At 44.3% G+C, this 22081-nt stretch overlaps 1 protein-coding gene across 1 annotated transcript; it reads left to right on the top strand.

Moving 5' to 3' along the window:
* Positions 1 to 1797: 1797 nt before the first annotated feature.
* On the top strand, positions 1798 to 17985 carry Tmprss12 (transmembrane serine protease 12). The gene is made up of 5 exons (XM_040753811.1): positions 1798 to 2071; positions 3069 to 3264; positions 5896 to 6164; positions 15817 to 15959; positions 17436 to 17985. The coding sequence occupies exons 1-5, from the start codon at positions 1936 to 1938 to the stop codon at positions 17685 to 17687; spliced, it is 996 nt and encodes a 331-aa protein (XP_040609745.1). The 5' UTR covers positions 1798 to 1935; the 3' UTR covers positions 17688 to 17985.
* Positions 17986 to 22081: the final 4096 nt, after the last annotated feature.

Below are 22081 nucleotides of genomic sequence, written 5' to 3'. Positions count from 1 at the left end.
CTCTTTTCTCCCTCATTCTCTTCTCTCCTTCTACTTATTCTCTCTGCTTGCCAGCCGTGCCTAACCCTCTACTGCCTGGCTATGGGCCATTTGGTTTTTATTAGACAAATAAGGTACCTTAGGCAGGCAAGGTGAAACAGCAACACATCTTTACATAGTTAGACAAATGCAGCATAATCAAATGTAACACATCTTTGCCTAGTTAAAGCAATATTCCACAACATAAACAAATGTAACACATCTTTCCTAGTTAAAGCAATATTCCACAACAAACAAATTTAACACATCTTTACATAATTAAAGTAATATTCCACAACATAAACAAATGTAACACATCTTTCCTAGTTAAAGCAATATTCCATAACAAACAAATGTAACACATCTTTGCCTAGTTAAAGCAATATTCCACAACATAAACAAATTTAACACATCTTTACATAATTAAAGTAATATTCCACAACAACTGGGTCCCTGACCTGACTGAGAGAAAGTACTTGTCACCAGGCCTGACTGACTTTAATCCCCAGGACCCATGAGGTGGAAGGAGAAAACCAATTTCTGATAGCTAGCCTCTGGCTGCCATCACAGCGGTGTACATGTGTTCACCCATGCACACACAAAATCTCTCTCTAGGTAAGTGTGGGGCTGGAGAGGTGGCTCAGCCGTTAAGAGCACTGCTGCTCTTCTGGAAGAGCTAGATTCAGTTCCCAGCACCCACATGGTGGCTCATAACCATAAGTCCAGCTATATATACACTAATTATATATACACACAGGCAAACACTCAAAACAAAATGGAAATGAATAAATCTTAAAAAGAAAAACAATCCAAGGGCTTCACATGGAAGTTAATACCTTTCTTTCACTGTAAATGGGGTCTCTTTTGAGATTCCTAGGAACTTTTAGGTTCATAGCTGGGAAACATAAAAAAGTCATATACGCTTAGGCCTTAAGATGATTCACCACCATCTTAATGTTTTTATTCATACTCCCACAAAAAAGGAATATTATTTATATATAGGCAACCTTCACGTCATTAAATTTTGACTTATTATTGTGGTCATCGTGGGTGTATGGCATATGTGAGCATGGGTGGGCATGCTATGGTGTCTGTGGAGATGGATGGGCTTGCTATGGTGTCTGTGGAGCACGGGTGGGAGCTACAGCGCCTGTGGAGCACGGGTGGGCATTCTATAGTGCCTGTGTCTGTGGAGCATGAGTGGATGTGCTATGGTGGCTATGGAGCACAGGTGGGCATGCTATGGAGCCTGTGGAGCATGCATGGGAGTGCTATGGAGCCTGTGGAGCACAGGTGGGCGTGCTATGGAGCCTGTGGAGCATGCATGGGAGTGCTATCGTGTCTGTGGAGCATGCATGGGAGTGCTATCGTGTCTGTGGAGCATGGGTGGGCGTGCTATGGAGCCTGTGGCTGTGGGAAGATGCCATCTTCTGCAATTGGCCCTCCCCTTCCCAGTCAGGAGGGCATGCTTGCGAGGCAAGGGTCTTTACCTGCTGACCCACCTATGTGGTGTCTGTCAGAGCTCTAGTCTCTCACCTGCTGCTAGGCCGCTTCCAGCAGACACCATGGTAAGGCTTCTCTTCCCTTCCATGTCCCCTGCCTTTCTCTCCTGAGGTGCTGGTGATAAACGGCTTCAAAGCCGGTTTCAAAGCCGTGATGGCTCCGTGCCCAGCCCCGGCTTTCCCGTCTTCAGTCCCAACCCCTGCATGCTCTGCCTTCCCTCGGGATGCCTCTATCACCTCCCCGAGCTGGCAGCACCCGGAAGTCCTCCGGTAGGCAACAGGGCCCGGGGATCACCTTGCCAACTCTGCAGAGCCAGGCGGTGGTGTGTGGGGGAAACGACCAGCAGGCACTGCGCGTGCGTGGGCCTCAGGGGCCATCGCCATCTCGGCCGCCATCTTGGGGCCTGTGGGCACCATGGGGTCGTGGGCACTGAGAGCCGCGCTGCTGTGTCTGGGCGGTCCTCTTGTGTGCTCCCTCCCAGCGCAGAGACAGGCCACCACACAAGGGCTGGAGGCCAGGACCCCGGAAGAGGAACAGCCTGTCACGAAGGGCAGTATCTGGTCATGAGGCCCTGGCCGCCACAGCTCAGGGAGACTCGCCTCATCCCAAAGATACAGAACGAAGCTGCTCTCAGACCCTCGTTAGCGATGTCAGTGATAGCCCCAAAACACTCGGCACTCACCATTTCATAAACAAATGCATTACTGTTCGTGGCTCAAAGGGCTGTTAGGTGGCCTTTTCAGAATGCAGTTGAGGACAATTATTCAGCAGGCTGAATGGCAAGAATTATATAACTTGTGCCGCTGGACTTAATAAGTTGCAATTTTTATTTTATGCCAGAACTGAACCAGGAGCTTATTTATATACATGCTTCCTACCCACCCTTACCATCGAGCTATATATCTCAAGCCACTAAGTGTGACGCTTTATGTACGTACACACACACACACACACACACACATGCTCACTTTTCAACGTCTCACTATATAGTACAGGCTGACCTGGGTCTGGTGATCTTCCTGTCTGATCCTCATGAGTGCTGGGATTACAAGTGTATACTACCACCGGGAGGTGGTGGCGCTCGCCTTTAATCCTAGCACTCAGGAGGCAGAGGCAGGAGGATCTCTGAGTCTGAGCCAGCCTGGTCTACAGAGCGAGTTCCAGGACAGCCAGGGCTACACAGAGAAACCCTGTCTCCAAAACAAAACCCAGAAAAAAAAAACAAGTATATACTACCATGCTTGCTGACTCCTAGGTTCTCAGTCACTGCTTCACAAAGGAAAGAAATGGTATTTGGCCAGAGAAACTTATTTTTATGTTCTTGAGCAATAGAGTTATTAATAAATTATGTTGATTTTGTGACTTCCTAAGTAATCAAATATGGCATGTTTGTCTTAATTCATTTGCCATTCAAAATTTCAGTTTGCCTCAGATTTGGCTTGCTTCATCAGTGCCTAAAGAGGAAAAGGATATGTTAATGTATTCAGGTTAGGAAGTAACACAGAATGTGGGTGTTTATTCCAAATAACATATTGCTTTGTTTTTAGATTGTGGAATAGCACCACTTAAGGGTGTAATGGAAGGGTCTCGGATTATAGGAGGCACACCAGCATCCACTGGTGCCTGGCCATGGCTCGTTAGCCTGCAGATTCAAGATGGTGATTTTCTTGTGCATATCTGTGGTGGTGCCTTAGTGAGAGACAGGTGGGTCCTCACGGCCGCCCACTGCACTAAAGAGGCAAGGTATGTATTCACAGTGTGACTCCCGTTCTCGTAGGAAATAGTGACACGGTAGAGTGTCACAGGACTTTAGTTAAACATCACATCTACAGAGTAGTTATATGTAATTCCTTATTTATATGATACTGGATTTGCTGAAATGAATTCTTTAAATCACACATGGGCAACTTTTTCTGTGGATACTTTATAGGGTTTGCAGGCCATATAGTTTGTCACATTACTTAGTATGAAAATAACTATACATAAGTGGAAAATACATAATTAAATGACTGTTGCTATGGCCCTGTAAATCCATACATATAATTATGTATGTGAATGCATAAAACATATGTTTATGGGTTGCATAAAAACAAGACAGGTCAGACTTAATCTTTATTGTTTGAGCTCTGAAAGACTCTTGGGCCTCATTTGCACTGAGTCATAAAATCCCATTTTCATATGATTTCTATGACCCAAACATAATTTCAAAGACTAACTCCATGCCCAATCCAATAACTTCCTAGTTTCCATCCTAGTGACCCTATGGTATAGGACAATTATGACGGACTTTTCTCAAGGGTCTCTTTTCTAAAACATTTTTATACCTACAGAGTGTTTTATCTGTGTGTATGTTTTAGTACCATGTGTGTCCATGGTGCCCAAACTGGTCAGAGAGGGCACCAGATCCCGTTACTGGAATTACAGATGCTTGTGAGCCAGTATGAGGACACTAGAAGCAGCACCTGGGTCACCTGCAGGCACAGTGACACTCTTTACCCCGGAGCTGCCTCTCTAGCTCACAGGCATCTCGTATAAGACACTAGTGAGCCGGGGTGGTGGGGGAAGCTGTTTTTTTTTTCTGTTCTTTTCCCTCTTTCTACTAAATGAATTCCTCATAACACTAGCTTATCCATGATCCTTTACAACCCTTCATTCTATATACTAATCTTTCATTTTTAATCCTATTGCTAAGTGGTTCTCTCATCAACTTCTATGATGAATTATCTCATTGACCCTACCTAGCCAATTCTAGGTGAAGTAATACTCCCCAGTTTATTAATGGCCAAGTATCCACCCCTGTCTGACAGAAATGTGGGTAAACAGTTTGGGTCATGTATTGGATGGGGTCACCTTGAGGGTATAATGTGGGCAGATCAGATTTCCTGATAGATATATCACATATAATCATCAGTGTATTCTTCTAGCAAAAGGGAGAGTATCCTTGTTGTTTTTCTGATACTGGAGGCTGAATCTAAGGCCTTACTAATGCCAGGTGAGTGTTCCAATGCTGAACCACAATCTCTAGCCATGTATATGACCCTGAAAAGTGCCTGTGTGGTGGGATGGCATTGGTGTCTGTCACAGGGCAGAACCACAGGGCTTTTCCTACGATTCCAGTTTTCATTTTGCCAGAAATGACCATTGTAGGTGGAGTTTTCCTGTGCCACAGCTGTTTCCCAATTAACCAATATGGAGACTCAATATTAATTGCAAATGCTTGGGTGATAGCTCGGGCTTGTTACTGGCTAACTTTTTTTTTTTTGGTTTTTCGAGACAGGGTTTCTCTGTGGCTTTGGAGGCTGTCCTGGAACTAGCTCTTGTAGACCAGGCTGGCCTCGAACTCACAGAGATCCATCTGCCTCTGCCTCCCGAGTGCTGGGATTAAAGGCATGCGCCACCAACGCCCGGCTTACTGGCTAACTCTTACACTTAAATTAACACACATTTCTTAGCTGTGCTTTGACATGTGGCTCCGTACCTTTTTTCAGTATGGTGTGCCCATCTTGCTCTCTCTGCATCTCCCAGTAACTCCCTCTCTGCCCCTCTTCATCCCAGTATCCTCAGGTTGATTGTCCTAACTTTATCCTGCCTTGATATAAGCCAATTAGCTTCTTTACTAACCAATGAGAGTGATACATATTTACAGTGTACAGAAGGATTATTCCACGTCAGACCATTGGGATTTGGTTTTCTTTTCTGTCATTTCTCATTTATCTAATTATTTTCTTTTATAGTTAGGGCATACTTTCATGCCTCTGGGCATGCCTGAGAGAGATTATCTGAAGTAGATTAATTGAGCTGGGACCAACCCTAACTGAAGGAGACTTAGACTGAATAAAAAAGAAAACGAGAGCTAGGCACTAGAATTTATCACCTCTGGCCGCCCCACCTTATGCATGCTAAGCCTGGACCCTGCAGAGCTGAACTCCTCGCCTTGTTTTCCAGTTCTTTGGAGGCAAATCCCAGATCTATCACCTCCCTGTCTCTTGAAGACACAACTCTTTAGAGAGTTCTAAGTTTTTAATCTGTGTGGGGTTTACTTTGGTGGTTTGCGTCATTTTAGGGATTTCATTTTCTTTTCTTTCCAAACAGCTAGGTGTCTCCAACACCATGTGTCAAGTAGTTCAGACTTCCGTTTGCTAGTAAGAGACACTGTCCTAATCGGCCATGAAGTTCTCCTGTTCCGGAATCTAAGTTTCTTTCTCCCCTCTGCTGCATCATGACATTTGGGCTTTTATCTTATACTTTATGTCACATGAAAAAATCACTTAAAACTTGGTTGCCAGTCTAATATAAAAAACTCCAATCTAGTGGAAAATCAAGAACAGAGTTTAAGTGAACCTGCCTGTAATAAGAATATATGCTTCTTTTCAGTGACCCTTTCAAGTGGAGAGCAGTGATCGGAGCCAATGACCTCTCCCGGAGGCACACCCACATCAGGAATATACGGGTAGTAGGCATCGTCATTCAGCCAGACTTCATTCTGGAAACTTTCGTAAATGATATCGCACTGTTCCGTTTAAAGAAAGCCGTGAGGTATAATGACTATATTCAGCCTATTTGTCTACCTTTTGGTGTTTTCCAAAAACTGGACCAAAACACAACGTGTTTTGTAAGTGGCTGGGGAAGAACCAAAGAAGAAGGTAATTATAGTCTAAATTCAACTGATACAAACACACCTTCCTGATTATTGGCAGAGGGAATCCGCTTACATGTTAATATCCCTGTGTGTATTTCTTTCAAATGATTGATTGATTAGTTGACTAATTAGTTTATTATGCTAGGAATCAAATTCAATGCTTTGAATAAGCTAGATAAGCAGTTTTATTCTTGCCCCATTTATGAAAAATTTTTACTTTTATTTATTTTTTATTTTTACAGACAGGGTTTCTCTGTGTAGCTTTGGAGCCTGTACTGCAACTCCCTCTTATAGATCAGGCTGGTCTCGAACTCACAGAGATATGCCTGCCTCTACTTCCCAAGTGCTGAGATTAAAGGCATGTGCCATCACTGGCCAGCCAGAATTTATTTATTTATTCTTACCTTTTTGTCCAAAAGCTAAAAACTGAGTTTTATAAACTGTGGGAAAGAAAAGTTTTACTTTGTTTTTTCCCCATTATGGGAGAGAAGTTGGTTACAAACACCAAAAATCCTTCAACTCATAGCAGACATTAGGGTGACAGCTTGCTGTTTCTGCAGCCCAGCACTCAGAGTTGACATGAGAACTATGGCAGAAATGCCCGCCTTCAATCCCAAGTTTGGGATGCCCAGGACTATTTAGTTTCCTTTTCATTTAACGCCCTGTGCAGGATCAGGCAGGAGGCTGTGTGTGGTCGTCTCTCACACAGTCACTGACTGTTGAGCCATAGGCTTGACAGGGAGGACAGAAAAGGCTTCTGGAGGGAGCATGTTAGTGTCTCAGGCTCCTGCCCCCTCAGTAGCCCTTTGAAAATGCTGCTGCTGTCATTCTCTGTGATGGGCCAGGAGTTTCTAATGTTGTGATAAGTCCCACGACCAAAAGCAGTGTGGGGAGGAAAGGCTTTCTTTTTGGCTTGTGTTTCCCCATTATAGTCTATTAGGAAGAAAGGCAGGCAGGCGGCAACCATGAAGGAAGGCCGCTCGCTGGCTTGCGTCCATGGTTTCCTCAGCCCACCTTTTCTGTTTGATTCTTTTGTTTGAGGCAGGGTCTCTCTACAAAGCCCTCAAAGCCCTACCTGTCCTGGAACTATGTAGATCAGGCTGACTTTGAACTCACAGAAATTTACCTGCCTCTGCCTCCCAAGCACTGGCAACCATATCTACGCAGTGCCAGTGCTGAAAGGTGGCACCATCCACAGTGGGCAGGCCTTCCCACACCAGTCAGTAATCAAGAAAGTGCCTAGTCTTACCCACAGGCCAGTCTGATGCAGGGAACTCCTTCCCGGGTGGGTCAGGCTTGTGTCACAGTGATAAAGCCAGCACAGAGACCACGGGTGTTAAGAACTGAGACTTTATGGAAACAGTGGTCTGCATGTATAATCCCAGAACTCGGTTAGGGGAGAGGGAAGGAGGATCAGAAATTCCGGGTCATCGTCAGCTACGTGTGGGATGAACTCAAGGCCAGCCTCAGCTACATGAAATCTTGTCTCAACCTTTAATACCTCCCTGCCCCCGTTATTCCTCCTGCTCCACCATCCTTTACAGAGCAGCAGCCAGGACTCAGATGGAACTCTTCCTGATCTGAAGCCTAGTCAGCCTTTGCCTAGCCGACTGACCTGTTCTGAGAGCATCACAGACCAGTTTGGAGCATATGAGATCAAGCATGGAGATTTGTTTTCCATTGCATGTGGGCCCGACAAGTATGGATTTTTTTTTTTAAAGACAGTCTCAGGTAGCCTAGACTGGCCTTGAACTCACCATGTTGTCAAAGATGACTTTTATGTTGAACAGTGGTGGTGCATGCCTTTAATCCCAGCAGTTGGAAGACAGAGGCAGGTGGATACAGTTCAGATAAAACTGGTGTTCCAGAATAGTATACCACAATCACACCTGAGCTTTCCCACTGAGGACTACCCAACAGGAAGGATACATACGGCAGGAATGGAACATGCAAAATAGGCAAGATGGCTCAAATGAATGGTAAAGGGACTTGCTAAGTAGGCCTTATGACCCGAGTTTAAGGAGAGAACTGATTTCACCAAGTTGTCCTCTGACCTCCACACATGCATCATAGCATGCACACGCCCACCCCCACAATTAACAAGAAAACTTAATATGGAGCGTGGAGACAGGAACCTGGGGAGGGAACCTGAGCACAAGGGGAGGGAATTGGAGCACGAAGGTAATGCTAATCTTGAGAGTGCTTGCCAAACCTAACAGAGTACTGATTCTTGATTTGAGTGGCTTTATGGACCTTGAGGAAAACAAAGAGTCCACTGAGCCAGGACATGAATAGTACTCCATCTTATAGCCCCGGAAACTATATGGCCATGTGAGAAACAACGGGAAAGACATGATAACAGTAGCTTAAAAATGAAACAATCTAGGGCCTAGGGAGATAGCCTAGTGGTTGAGAGCACTGGCTGGTCTTTCAGAGGACCCAGATTCAAGTCCCACCACCCACATGGCAGCTCACAGCTGTCTCTAACTCCAGTTTCCAAGGAATCTGATGCCCTCTCTGGCCTGCATGGGCACTGTGTGCTCATGGTGCACAGACATATATGCAGGTAAAACACACATCTGTGTAAAATAATAATAAAAATAAAATAAATTTATAATGGAAAAGCAAGCAGGAATTGTTACATTAATATTATAAAGTAGACCAGATAAAGTAAATTATCAGAATGCTGAGGAATATTGGATAATAAGAAAAGGTTCAATCCACCAGAAGAAGTAGCAACTGTAAATACACAGCCCCAAAGAAAGAAGGTTTCTCTACTGTGACAGGATCTCACTCTGAAGCCCAAGCTAGCAGTATTCAGTCATCCTAGCCCAGCCTCTCATTGCTGAGGCGACAGCTTGTGTCACAGCACTCAGTAACGAGTGTAATCCTGTCCTATAAACAAAACAAGAGCCAGGCAGTGGTGGTGCACACCTTCAGTCCCAGCACTCGGGAGGAAGAGGTAGGCTCATCTCTGAGTTCCAGGCCAGTCTGGTCTACAGAGTGAGTTCCAGGACTGCCAGGATTACACAGAGACCCTGTCTCAAAAACAACAGAGAGAGAGGAAAAAAGGGAAGGAGGGAGGGAGGGAGGGAGGGAGGGAGAAAGAAAGCCAAATGCCCACAGCACTATACCCACAGAGGTGCACTAGAGTTTCACTTGTGGGGTCAGCAAGATGGCTCAGTGGGAAATGGGGCTTGCCTTCAAGGCTAATGATCTGAGTTTGATCTCTAGGATCTGCTCAGTAGAGAAGACTGACTCTGTATGTAAGCACACGTGCACATGCACACACAATGACAACTTTGATGTTGTATTTTAGTTGCATGAAATCATAGCAGAAGACTACATAAGGAGTACCGTGGACCTCTACCTTTGTATAATATGCAGCTCACTTTAGCTACAATCAGCCACAAAATCACTGGGAAATAGAAAACCTGCCAAATGGGATAATGAGGTATAATGATGACTACCACTCCCCTGGATTTGCAGTCGGAATCATACCAAGTCTGCAAAGACGCAGACTCAAACTGAGAATTTAGACAACGTGGAGCTGTCTGTCTGGCACCAGATCAAGTGCATGCCATGTTTATAAGCCTCCAGTTTTAGCCAAGGCTTCAGTGCATTGCTTCACAGAGGTTAAGGAAAATGAATGGATTACTATTCTGGTGGTTTTGTTTTTTCTTTTTCTTTTTTTAATCATTAAAACTTAGGGAGACTCAGCAGAAAAAGACCTTAAAAAGTTCAGATACCATAGTCAACAGGAAACATTCAAGAGAGGAGAAAGGAACCCTGAAGACAGCAATACTGGAGCCAAGGGAGGAAGAAACAGCCGTGGTGTAGCCACTGGTCAGGTGTCCGTGTGAACAACCCACAGAACTCATTAGCTTACAAAAGAAAGACATAAAAGTGGATATGGGGGATAAGGGCAGGGGATGGGGGAGAGGGAGACAAAGCAGGGTAATGGGGTGAATATGATCAAAATATATACATGTATAACACGGCACTACGTAGCCCCACTATTATATGATAATAATACATGGAAATACCATCAATAAGGCTGGTCAGATGGCAGCTGCTAAAGGCGCCTGTCATGAACCGATTCCCACAGTTGTCCTCTAACCCTGAAATGTGTGCTAGGACACACATGCACACACTAAATAATCATAATACAAACTTATATTAAATAATAATTGACATAACTCCTCCCTCCCCCAAAAAATGCAAAAATAAGGAGCAGGAGATGTAGTTGAGTGGCAGAGGGTTAACAGTACTTTTGGAGGAAGGGAGGGATGGAGACGCACAAAGATCACCAAATAAGTAAATCAACATTATTCATAACAAAACAAATAGAAATAGCAAATAATAGATTAAATGCCTAAGGACTTCATATAGTATTAATATTTAGGTATAGAATATAAACATATTTTAGTTCTTTGAAGGAAGAAAAAAGTAGAGTTATAATTTAGTAGATGATTAAATGACCAGACGTTTTCAATGACAGCCAAATAAACTCCTTAAAAATAAAAACGGTAACAACATTATTTGGCACTAGCTGGATAAGGAAGAAAGGTGTGGAAGATGCCGCTGAAGGACCTGCCAAGCCAGCAGAGCAGGAAGGATATGACTGAAGGGGAAGAAGACTGCGATGAAGGCTGGACATAACCCACACCTGTCATCCCAGCACTCAGAGGGTGAAGACAGGAAGGTTAGCGTTCAAGGCTAGCCTCAGCTACACAGTTTGGGACCAGCCTGAGCTATATGAGTTCTTCTCTTTAAAAATGGTGATGGTGGATGCAAATGAATAAAAGAACACTTAGAAAAAAGTAAACCTAGGGCTGGGAAGATGGCTCAGTGTGTAAGAGCAGTTGCTGTGCAAGCATGAGGACCTGAGTTCAAATCCCCGGTATCCATAAGGTAAAGAGGACAAAGCTAGGGAGCACTGAGGGCGTCTTCAGCCCCTCCCTGTCTTAAAAAGCCTCTGAATCCAATGGGTTGAACCCCTCCTCTCTCGTGTGCACATGCTAACCCACACACATGCCAGATGCCTGTAAACCCAATGCTGTTTGAGGCTGAAAGGAGTAAGGTGGAGAGCAATAGATAAGGACCCCAGTGTCCTCCTCTGGCCACTGCACAGAGACGGGCATGTGCACTGCCCCTGTTCTAACTTTGGCTTATGTTTTGCTTTGTTTTTAGAGTAAATATGATATATAAATTTGTCAAAATTTAAAATGTATGCTCTTAGGTGACTTGGGTTAAGAGCACTTAATCTCTTGCAGAGGACCTGGTTCAAGTCCCAGAACTCACATGTTGGTTCACAGCTGAGTTCCAGGGGATTCATTGTCCTCTTGTGACCTCCATAGGTACCAGGTACACATGTGGTGCACATTCACACGCACATCCAGGCAAACCTCCATACACATAAAAATGAGTCTTTAATATGTATGCTCTCCCAAAGACACATCCACAAGAATGGAAAAGATAATCTTTCAACTCAAAGAGAAAAACATTTGATACAGAAATCCTCTGAGAGGTATTACTGAGCTAGGCTACGTTGGCTCACGCCTTTAATCCCAGCACTCAGGAGGCAAAGGTAGGCAGATTTCTGTGAGTTCGAGGCCAGCCTGGTCTACAGAGTGAGTTCCAGGACAGCCAGAGCTACACAGAGAAACTCTGTCCTGAAAAACAACAAACAAAAACCCAAAACTTGTATGACTCAGTACTGGGTTGTGAGTTCGCTGACAATTTGCAAAGATACCTTATCAAAGTAGGCATACAGATGGCCAATACTAGGTGAAAAGATAGAGACATCACCGATACCACAGTGAGAAGTCACCACACATCTTCTAAAATGGTCACAACCCGAAAGATGGACAATACCGAGTCTTGGCAAGGATCTGGAGAAACTGGAACTGAGGCATGATGGGGGATGTAAATAGTGAAAATATGTAAGCAGTTTCTTTTTGTTTGTAAAATAAGAGTCTCCCAGGCCAGACTGACACTTGCTATGTAGACCAGACTGACTTCAGACTCACAGCAATCCCCCTGCCTTGGTTCCTCAAGTACTGAGATTACAGAACTGTGCCATCACATCTAGCTTTGACAGTTTCTTCAAAATTTTCACATTGAACTCAGCTACTGTATAAGCCACTCTTTTTAAAAATATTTATTATATACAGTATTCTGTCTGCTTGTATCCCTGCAGGCCAGAAGAGGGCACCAGATCTCATTACAGATGGTTGTAAGCCATCATGTGGCTGCTGGGAATTGAACTCTGGACCTCTGGAAGAGCAGCCAGTGCTCTTAACCTCTGAGCTGTCTCTCCAGCCCTATATGAGCCACTCTTAGGCATCTATCAGATGAGAAACTGCCACAGAAATTCTCATGACAGCATCATTAAGAAACCTAAGGCAGCCGGGCGGTGGTGGCGCACGCCTTTAATCCCAGCACTCGAGAGGCAGAGGCAGGCGGATCTCTGTGCGTTCGAGGCCAGGCTGGACCGATAGCCTCTGAAACAATACAGAGAAACCCTGTCTCGTAAAAAAAAAAAAAAAAAAAAAAAAAGAAACCTAAGGCAGCCAAATCTCTATGAGTTTGAGACCAGCCTGGTCTACAGAGCAAGTTCCAGGACAACCTCCAAAGCCACAGAGAAACCCTGTCTCGAAAAATAAAAAATAAACCCCTAAGTGGAAGCAACCTAAATGCCCAGCAAATAGTGACATGCTGTATATTCCACTGAGTGAGCACTTGTCTAGAATAAAGTCATGGGCTATTGAATCGTCTACACTAAGCAGGTTCTAAATCCATCGGCACAGTATGGGGTGTAGCTCAGTTGATGGAAGTTTGCCTGGCATGCACAAAGCCCTCGGTTCAAATGCCAGCTCTGAATAAACTGTGGGTAAGGATGCAGGCCTGTGGTCCTAGTGCTGGAGAGGCAGAACCAGGGGAATCAGAAGTTCAAGACTATCCTTGGCTACATACAAGGCCAGATTGGAATACAAGAGATCCTGTGTAAAGAACAAAACCAACAAAAACCAGGGTTTTGCAAGCTCTCCTCAGCTCATTAGCCCAGGTCCTTTTCTTAATGAGCTGTCAGTCTGGTCCATGCCTGATTTAGCAAGCATGAATTTTCTTTCATCCCTCTTGCTGCTGCCACCACCTGAATTTTAGCTAACCTGTTATGATTTTTCTCTTAAATGCTGATAAAATTCTCCTTAAGATGCTTTTGATAAATACAAAACCCAGTGCTAAGATACTGGCTGTTCTTCCAGAGGACCTGGTTTGGTTCCCAGTGTCCACATGGTGGCTCACAACTGTAACTCTAATTCAAAGTACCTAATCCCTCTTCTGGTCTCCTTAGGTAGTAATGCACATGATATGTATGTATGTATGTATACACACACACATGCGTGCAGGCAAAAATCCATATGCATAAAATTTGAAAATCACTAAAACATTTAAAACACAATAAATAATTGGAATGAACAGTTTAGTAAAGTGACCAGGTATAAGACCAATATATAATATGCAAACATGTTTCAGTACTAGCAAAAATTAAGAGAATTTAATTTTAAAAGTCAGTGACTTGGAATGTATCTCAGGGAGAGAGCATGTCCTAGCATGAATCAGGCCCTGGACTAGATCCTAGCACACACACAAAAAATATGTAAATAAAAGTTAATTCAATGCCTCACATGGATTGATGATAGTGAAATGTCGGGAAATAAGCACCAAGGAGGAGCTGAAGAAATTGCAGCCCTGCTGCATTGCTCCTGGGACTATAAAATGGGGAAGCTGCTTTGGAATGCAGTTTGGGAGTTCCTCAAAATTGATCCAACTTCATGGTGTGCGCTAGAAAGAGTTGAATGTGCATGTCCACACAGGAACCTGTCGGTAAACAATTATAGCAGCTTTAGAACAGCAAAAAGATGTGAGATACCGCAGAGGCCCAACAACTCATGACTGAGTAAACCAAACACAGCACAGCCATTGATTTTAATTTAGTTTTGAAATAGTCTCACAATGTAGTTCTAGAACTTTCTCTGTAGACCAGGCTGGCCTTGAACTCAGAAATCTGCCTACTTCAGCCTCTAAAATTCTGGGATTAAAGGTGTGTGCCATTATACCCAGCATCTATTTCCTAGTTTTTGTTTGTTTGTTTTTTTTGTTTTTTACGAGACAGGGTTTCTCTGTATTGTTTTGGAGGCTCCTAGTTTTTTTAAATTTGTTTTTGTTGTTATTTTTCAAGACAGGTTTCTCTGTGAAACAGTTCTGGACGCCCTGGAACTCACTCTGTAGATCAGGCTGGCCTCGAACTCACAGAGATCTTCCTGTGTCTGCCTGCTGGGATTATAGGTGTGCGCCACCACCACCCAGCTATTTTCTTGTTTTTTAAGGGCATGCACTACCATGCCTAGCTTATTATTTTTATTTTATTTTATTGTTGTTTTGAGACAGGGTCTCTCCATATATCCCTGGCTGTTCTGCAACTTACTATGCAAACCAGGCTGGCTTGGAACTTACAGAAGTCTGCCTGCCTCTGCCTCCTGAGTACTGGAACAAAAGTGTGTGCCACTGTAGCCAGCATTCATTTATTTTTAATTTATGTGTGTGTATGCATGTGTGTGCAGTGCCCCAGGAGACCAAAGAGATTGTCAAGTCCCCTGGAGCTGGTATTACAGGAGGTTGGGAACCATCTGATTATGGGCGTGGGAATCAAACTCGGGTCCTCTGCAAGAGCCATCTCTCCAACCTTATTGGATTTTTAGTAGTTTCAGGTAATGTAAACTACACAAAGGGGTGGAATACTGGCACATAAATAAATAAACATTATCCTAAGCAGAATGAGCCAGACAGAAAGTGCAGTATAGTCCACAGCCCCATTTATAAGTAAAAGGCTTCAAATGGGCAAGCCATGGACAAAGCAGATGAGTGGCTGCAAGCACCCAGGGGCATTGGAGAAAACAAGCCTTGATTCAGTGATAGAGAGATAACATGTAATGTAACCAGCAACCAGTCCATTTAGTAAGGAAACCAGTGAGGTCTCATTAAATGCTCACGCTTTAATTTTTTATGACTTATTTTTAAAGACAAGAGCTCACGTAGCCCAGGCTGGCCTTAAACTCACTGTGTGGCTGAGGATGACCTTGAGCTTCTGACCCTGCTTCTCCCTCCTGTGTGCTGGGATCACAGGCATGTATCACCACTCGTGGCTTAGCTTAGGCAGTGTTGGGGGCCCCAACCCAGGACTTTGTGTGCACTTGCAAACACTACACCAAGTGACCTACACACCACTGTCACTTTTTTTTTTTTTTTTTTTTTTTGGTTTTTACGAGACAGGGTTTCTCTGTATTGTTTTGGAGGCTGTCGGACCGGACCGGCCTCGAACTCACAGAGATCCGCCTGCCTCTGCCTCCCGAGTGCTGGGATTAAAGGCGTGCGCCACCATCGCCCGACTCACTGCCACTGTTTTTATTCTTTGAGTCTAAATCTCACTCTGTGGCACAGGCTAGCCTTGAACCAGTAGTAATCCTCCTGCCTCAGCCTCCTGACTGCTAAAATTACATCTGTGAGTCACCACACTTGTACTAAACACCAACATTTAAATCATTGTAAAAATGCCTGGAGTTATTAAGCTTTGTTCTGTCTGCTGCTGACAGGCAATGGTACAAACATCCTACAAGAAGCGAAAGTGCACTTCATTTCTCGAGAGATCTGTAACTCTGAACGGAGCTATGGAGGAGTGGTTCCTAACACTTCATTCTGTGCAGGTCATGAAAATGGGACCTATGACACGTGCAGGGTAAGACCAATACTTCCCCTTTGAGAGAGAGGTCTTCTAAAGAGGCCTTAATCATCAGGCTAATACAAAATCCTTCTCTTTTTTTCCTACTCCAACAATCCAAACCTTGCATGAAGTTTCCTAGTTCTTATCCCCATCAGTTCAAACACAGGCAAAATCTGCCTTGACTCTGTCCTCCTCTCGTTTTAAAATTTGTCTATTGTGTCTTTGTGTCTTCCTGAATGTCTTTTTTTCCCTGTACTGTGTGTGTGCCTAGTGCCCGAGGAGGTCCGAAGAGGGCATCAGATTCCCTGGAACTGGAGTTACAGACAGTCGTGAGCTTCCATGTGGGTGCTGGGAACTGAATCCTGGTCCTCTGGAAGAGCAGCCAGTGCTGTTAACCACGGAGCCATGTCTCCATTTTCTTGCTTTTTAAAAAATTATCAACCAGAACCATTTTCTTTTTTTATTGTCACCCAGAACCATAATGCACCCACACACCCACTTGCAGTATATAACCCAGCAGATTTTTTTTAGAAGTGTGCCACCATCACCTCAGGTCCAACTTCAGGACTTCTTTGTCATCACTAAAAGAAACCTTCCCCACTAAGAATCATGTGTCAGGGCTGGAGAGATGGCTCAGTAAAGTGCTTGCTGTGAAAGCGTGAGGTTGTGAGGTAGAGCCTCAGAACTCACTCTGTAGACCAGGCTGGTCTCAATCTTAGAGAGATCCGCCTGCCTCTGCCTCATGAGTGCTGGGATTAAAGGCGTGCACCACCAACGGCCTGGTGTTTCCTCTGTTCTTTTCCTTAAAAATCTTTATCAATGAAACAATGAAACATTTGGTTTAAATGAATTGCATTCCCTGACACATCCTCACCAAAAACAATGATTTCAATATCATTCAATGGCTGCCTAGTATAAAGAACTGTCCACACTCAGAGCCAGGCTTTAGCCTGTGGACACTGAAATGGTGGCCTTCGCATTCTTCCTGCTTTGAGGACATTACTAGTGATCATGACAAGCACTTTTGGGTGCACTGATGGTCTTGTATAAACACTGAGGGGCTGGTTGGTCATGACATACTTGACAGTCCTCCCTGCACCCCTTCCTTCCTGCAGTAGCCCATCTCAACCCTTGACATGCCATCCCTTGTGGACGGCAATGTGTTCTCTAGGTAGCTAATGGCACACACTCTTCTCACACCTCTGTCTGAGTTGGACATTAGACTGACTGTGTCCTGATTTCCCAAAGCATTCTATTAACATGTTAGGGGTATCTTAGTAATGTGTGTGGCCTGGGGGCTGTCCCAGCAAAGCACCAGCTCCCTGCCCTTCCCCGCACCACATCCTGATGTGAAGCAGTCAACTGCTGCCTGAAAGAAAACCTGTGCTGTCCTTGGAGTATACCGAGAAGGAATTTTCACAGGAAAAGGTGGCCTAACTACTAGGTTGTCTCAGTGTAAGAAATGATAAACACATCTTGGATTTTTAACAGGGTGACAGCGGTGGACCACTCATGTGCTATTTACCAGAACACAAACGATACTTTGTGATGGGAATCACCAGTTACGGACATGGCTGTGGGCGGAGACATTTCCCCGGCGTCTACAGTAGTCCGTCCTTCTTCCAGCAGTGGCTCACCGATTATCTGTCACAGGGAAGTACTATTCGAGTGTTTAATGTGGACATGGTGCGGCGTCAGGTCCTTACGGTCCTAGGCGCCATCATCCTTCTAGGAGTTACATAAAGAGACACTGAAGGCTGCGCCTGTCATTCTGTCCCTTGCTGTGTTCAGCACAAAAAGATGGTTCTTTTCATCTCTCTTTAGGGGTCTCATGTCAACATTGTTTTTTTGAACAAAAAGGATTGTGACAGATACAGTTGTGAATTTCAGCACCAAATCACATACAGACTTCCTAGAACCTGATTGTTTTGTTGTTAAATCACAATTCTGTATTTGGAATACTCTCCTAGAGTTTGTATGAATTATTCAGTTCACTGTGTGCTTTATGTGTATAAATGCCAATAAACAGTTCACAATTTAACTGAAAATGTTTTTGTTAAACTAATCAGAACGCATTTTAAGTTGGATTTTATCTGACTTCCTTGTCAGTTTGGCTGTGGTGGCAGAGAGACGTCCCCGTCACTTGGCTCCACTGTTTCTGGGCCTGGGCTCAGACAAATGTGATGATGGCAAGAGATACTAAGCAAAGCTGTTCCCTCATGACAGCCAGGAGCAACAGGGGCTGAGGCAATGTATCCATGAACTACAGACATCTAAAAATCATTTTTGTAGTATTTTGAGATAAGGAGTCACTGTGTAGCTCAGGCTAGTCTCAAGTTTTAGATTCTCCTGCCTCAGCCTCCTGGGTGCAAGGATTTCAGGTATGAGCCACTGCTTCTGGCTAAATATTTGTAAAGTGCATAACAATAGAAAGGAAAATTTCCATAGCCCTATCTAAGATGGTGACCAGGAAATCCTATCTTTTCATTATTTAATGCCAACTATTCTGATAGCTTCCCAATTATTCAATAGTTAGAAAAAACAGTGCCATAATTATCCACAATACTTTATTTTTATTCCCTCACACTAAAATCATGTTCTCAGATTCTCCCTACACACACACACACACACACACACACACATACACACTTGACTAAATACTTCCCAAATTTGGGGAGTAAAATGGCTGTCCAGATTCATGAAGCCCATAAGTCCAACAAGTTGACCCAAAGGACACCAAGGCACAATTAAATTGTCTACAGTCAAAGAGAAAGTTTCAAAAGCTAAAAGGAAAAAGTCTGTGTTAGACTGTTGGCATGTTCCTCAGCAGCCATCCTGAAGTGAAGAAAAGAATGGAACATTTTGAAAATCTTGAAAGAAGAAAACCAAGCCACAACAACAACAGAAACACAGGACCCCTAGACCCAGCAGAGTGGGACATCAGAACGACAAGACTGGAGAGCAGGTCAGTGGAAAACTGCTTGCTTGGCATGTGTGGCCCTGGGTCCAGTCTCCACCATGAAGGGGGGGAGGTAGGGGAAGAGAAAGGAGAATAAAGACAAAATACAGGCATTTCCAAATAAGCGCAAGCCTAGTGAGCTCACCACCATCCTTGCCTGTGAGACATGCTATAAGCAATTCAAGCTTAGGAAAAAATGTTTATTATTACCACAAATTACACAATGTACAAACTCACAGGAAAAGATTAAGTACACAGACAAATCCAGGATCCTGGAATTTCACATCACAAACAAATCAACTTCAATTGGTATAAAATTACTGCAGCTGCACATAGTGGCCCATACCTCTAATCCCAGCACTTGAGAGGCTGAGGCAGGAGGCTTGGGAATAGAAGACTTATCTGGCTATGTAGCAAAACTCGGTCTCAAAAATAAGCAAATGGAGCCGGGCGGTGGTGGCGCACGCCTTTAATCCCAGCACTCGGGAGGCAGAGGCAGGTGGATCTCTGTGAGTTCGAGGCCAGCCTGGTCTACAAAGTGAGTTCCAGGACAGCCTCCAAAGCTACAGAGAAACCCTGTCTCAAAAAAACCAAAAAAAAAAAAAAAACAAAAAAAAAAAAAAAGCAAATGACTAGGGATAATTATCTACAATAATGCATCACACAATGTGTTGTCATTGTTGAGATGGGGCCTTATGGACCCCAGGCTGGCCTTGAACTGATGATCCTCCTGCCTCAATCTCCCGACTACAGGCATTGTATCTTAAAAATATAAACCATTATATTAATACTCTAACATATAAGTAAAGGTATGGATTAAAAATATAATGGTTTTTGTATTTTAAGTTAGAATTTAGAGCTTTAAAATGCTTCATTGTCCACATCATGGTTTTATTTGGTTGGTTGGTTGGTTTTTTGAGGCAGGGTTTCTCTGTGTAGCCCTGGTTGTCCTGGAACTCGCCCTGTAGACCTGGCTGGTCTTGAACTCACAGAGATCTGCCTGCCTCTGCCTCCAGAATGCTGGGATTAAAGGCTGCCACCTGGCTGCACATCATTGTTTTACTAAAAAAATAATAAAAATCTTGTACCAGAGAGCCAGTGAGATGGCTCAGCAGGTAAAGACTATGACAACCTGACTGTGATCCCTGCATGCACACACACACACACACACACACACACACACACACACAAACACACACACGGGGAAGGAGACAGACTCCTACAGTTGTCCTCTAAGCTCTACACATGTACTCTGACACTCATGCATACTCTACACACTACACATACATTCCCCCCCCCCAATAAAATGTAATTTTACAAAGCAAAACCTATAGAAGAGTACAAAGCAAAGAATCAAAGCAAACTGCTGTGGAGTTTTCAGTGTCAGAGCCTGGGCCTGCAGCCCTCCTAAGTGAGGCTAGCTAAGAGATGCCATAGTGAAAATAGAGGAAGGAAATGCAGGTAGGTCAGTGCGGCCACTCTAGGAGAGGAACCAAGAGGTCCAAGATGACTAAGTCCCTCTTCGGGTCCTGACCTCAGGTTTGGATTTAAATAGAGAGAAAAAGGCATACATAACTAAGAAGTCCCTATCGAGATGTGGCCCTGCCCACTAGTGGCCCAGCCCATCCTGCACAGTGACCAAACAGTTAACAGCACTGTGTGCAGTCTCTTCCTGGGAGACAAGATCTTCCTGGACAGCACCAGAATCTGCAATTCCTTGGGGCCCGTTGTTTGAACAGCCAGAGGGAGGGGCACAGGCTCTACAGAGAATCTCTCCTGCCAGGGTAAGTATGTCAAGTCACTCAGGAACATGGAAGAAAGGAAGAATCAGAAAACAGCCAGCAGAAGGGTAGCAGTGGGCTGCAGAGATGGCTAAGTGGTTAAGTGCACACACTACTCTTGCAGAGCAACCAGTCGCGTTCTAACACTCCTGACCGGTGGCTCACAACCACCTTTAATTCCAGCTCCACGAGGATCTGCTGCCCCTGGACTCTTTGAGCACCTTTACCCAAGCGCATACACAATACAATTAAAAGTAAATCTTTAAAAGTTTCTAAAGTGGGGCTAGAGAGACAGATTAGTGGTTACGAGCACTGGTTGCTCTTCCAGAGGAGAAATTCTTTCCTTTATAAGAGCTACTCTAGAGCTGGGCATTGGTGGCGTACGCCTTTAATCCCAGCACTCAGGAAGCAGAGGCAGGCGGTTCTCTGAGTTCAAGGCCAGCCTGGTCTACAGAGTGAGTTCCAAGACAGCCAGGCTGTTACAGAGAGAAACCCTGTCTCAGAAAAAGAAAAAAAAAAAAAACGGGAGCTGATGGGAGGGCTCAGGGGGTTCAGCACCTGCCGCACAAACAGGACAACTGGAGTTCAATCCCTTTTCCCACAGTGGAAGGAGAGCGCTACCTCCCTCTCTGCATGGCTCACAGCCATTTGTAACCCCAGCTCCGGAGAATCTGACACCCTCCTCTGTATTCTTTGGGCACCCACATATGCATTCTATAGTGCTCACACAAAACAGTAGTATTAAAATAGCAATGGACCATGATTACTTAAGGTCTACACATATATGGCTTTCTCTACTTTTTGTTTTTTGGGTTTTGTTTTGTTTTTCGAGATAGGGTTTCTCTGTATTGTTTTGGAGGCTGTCCTACTTTTTTTCCCTACTTTTCCCAACTATAAAGCTGATTTTTAGGGCTCTGGCAAGAAATTTCAGTAAAAAAGAAAACAAAAAGAAAAACAAGTCTTTGCCTTAAGTCCTTCATACAACCCTGTGACTCATGGCTTTATTTATTCATTGGCTTTTAAAGATTCAGCTACCAGCCAGTTGCAGTTGCACACGCCTTTAATACCAGCATAGGGGATGGCAGACACAGGTGGATCTCTGTGTGTGTTAAGGCCAGCCTGGTCTACAAAGTGAGTTCCAGGACAGCCAGGGAATTACATGGTTAGCCTTCCTTCCTACCTCTCAAAAACAAAACGAAGTTTAGTTACCAACATCTCTAGCTTCACCTGTGGGATTTTTGGGATTTTGTGTGTGTGTGTGTGTGTGTGTGTGTGTGTGTGTGTGTGTGTGTGTGTGTTTTGGTTTTTTGAGACAGGGTTTCTTAGTGTAGCCTTCTAGACCTAGTTGGCTTTGAACTCCCAGAGATCTGCCTGCGTCTGCCTCGCCTATCCTGGGA

Source organism: Mesocricetus auratus, unplaced genomic scaffold (assembly GCF_017639785.1).
Source record: "Mesocricetus auratus isolate SY011 unplaced genomic scaffold, BCM_Maur_2.0 Super-Scaffold_100010, whole genome shotgun sequence".
Taxonomy (NCBI): Eukaryota; Metazoa; Chordata; class Mammalia; order Rodentia; family Cricetidae; genus Mesocricetus; species Mesocricetus auratus.
Note: the sequence above shows the minus strand (reverse complement) of the source record. Positions and strands in the feature narration are given on the sequence as shown.

Bases quoted from the DNA above. Each gene is read 5' to 3' on its own strand.
- Tmprss12 (XM_040753811.1), top strand. From the start codon at position 1,936: ATGGGGTCGTGGGCACTGAGAGCCGCGCTGCTGTGTCTGGGCGGTCCT. The intron at 3,265-5,895 runs GTATGTATTCAC...GCTTCTTTTCAG, and splicing joins CACTGCACTAAAGAGGCAAG to TGACCCTTTCAAGTGGAGAG. The intron at 15,960-17,435 runs GTAAGACCAATA...GATTTTTAACAG, and splicing joins GGACCTATGACACGTGCAGG to GGTGACAGCGGTGGACCACT.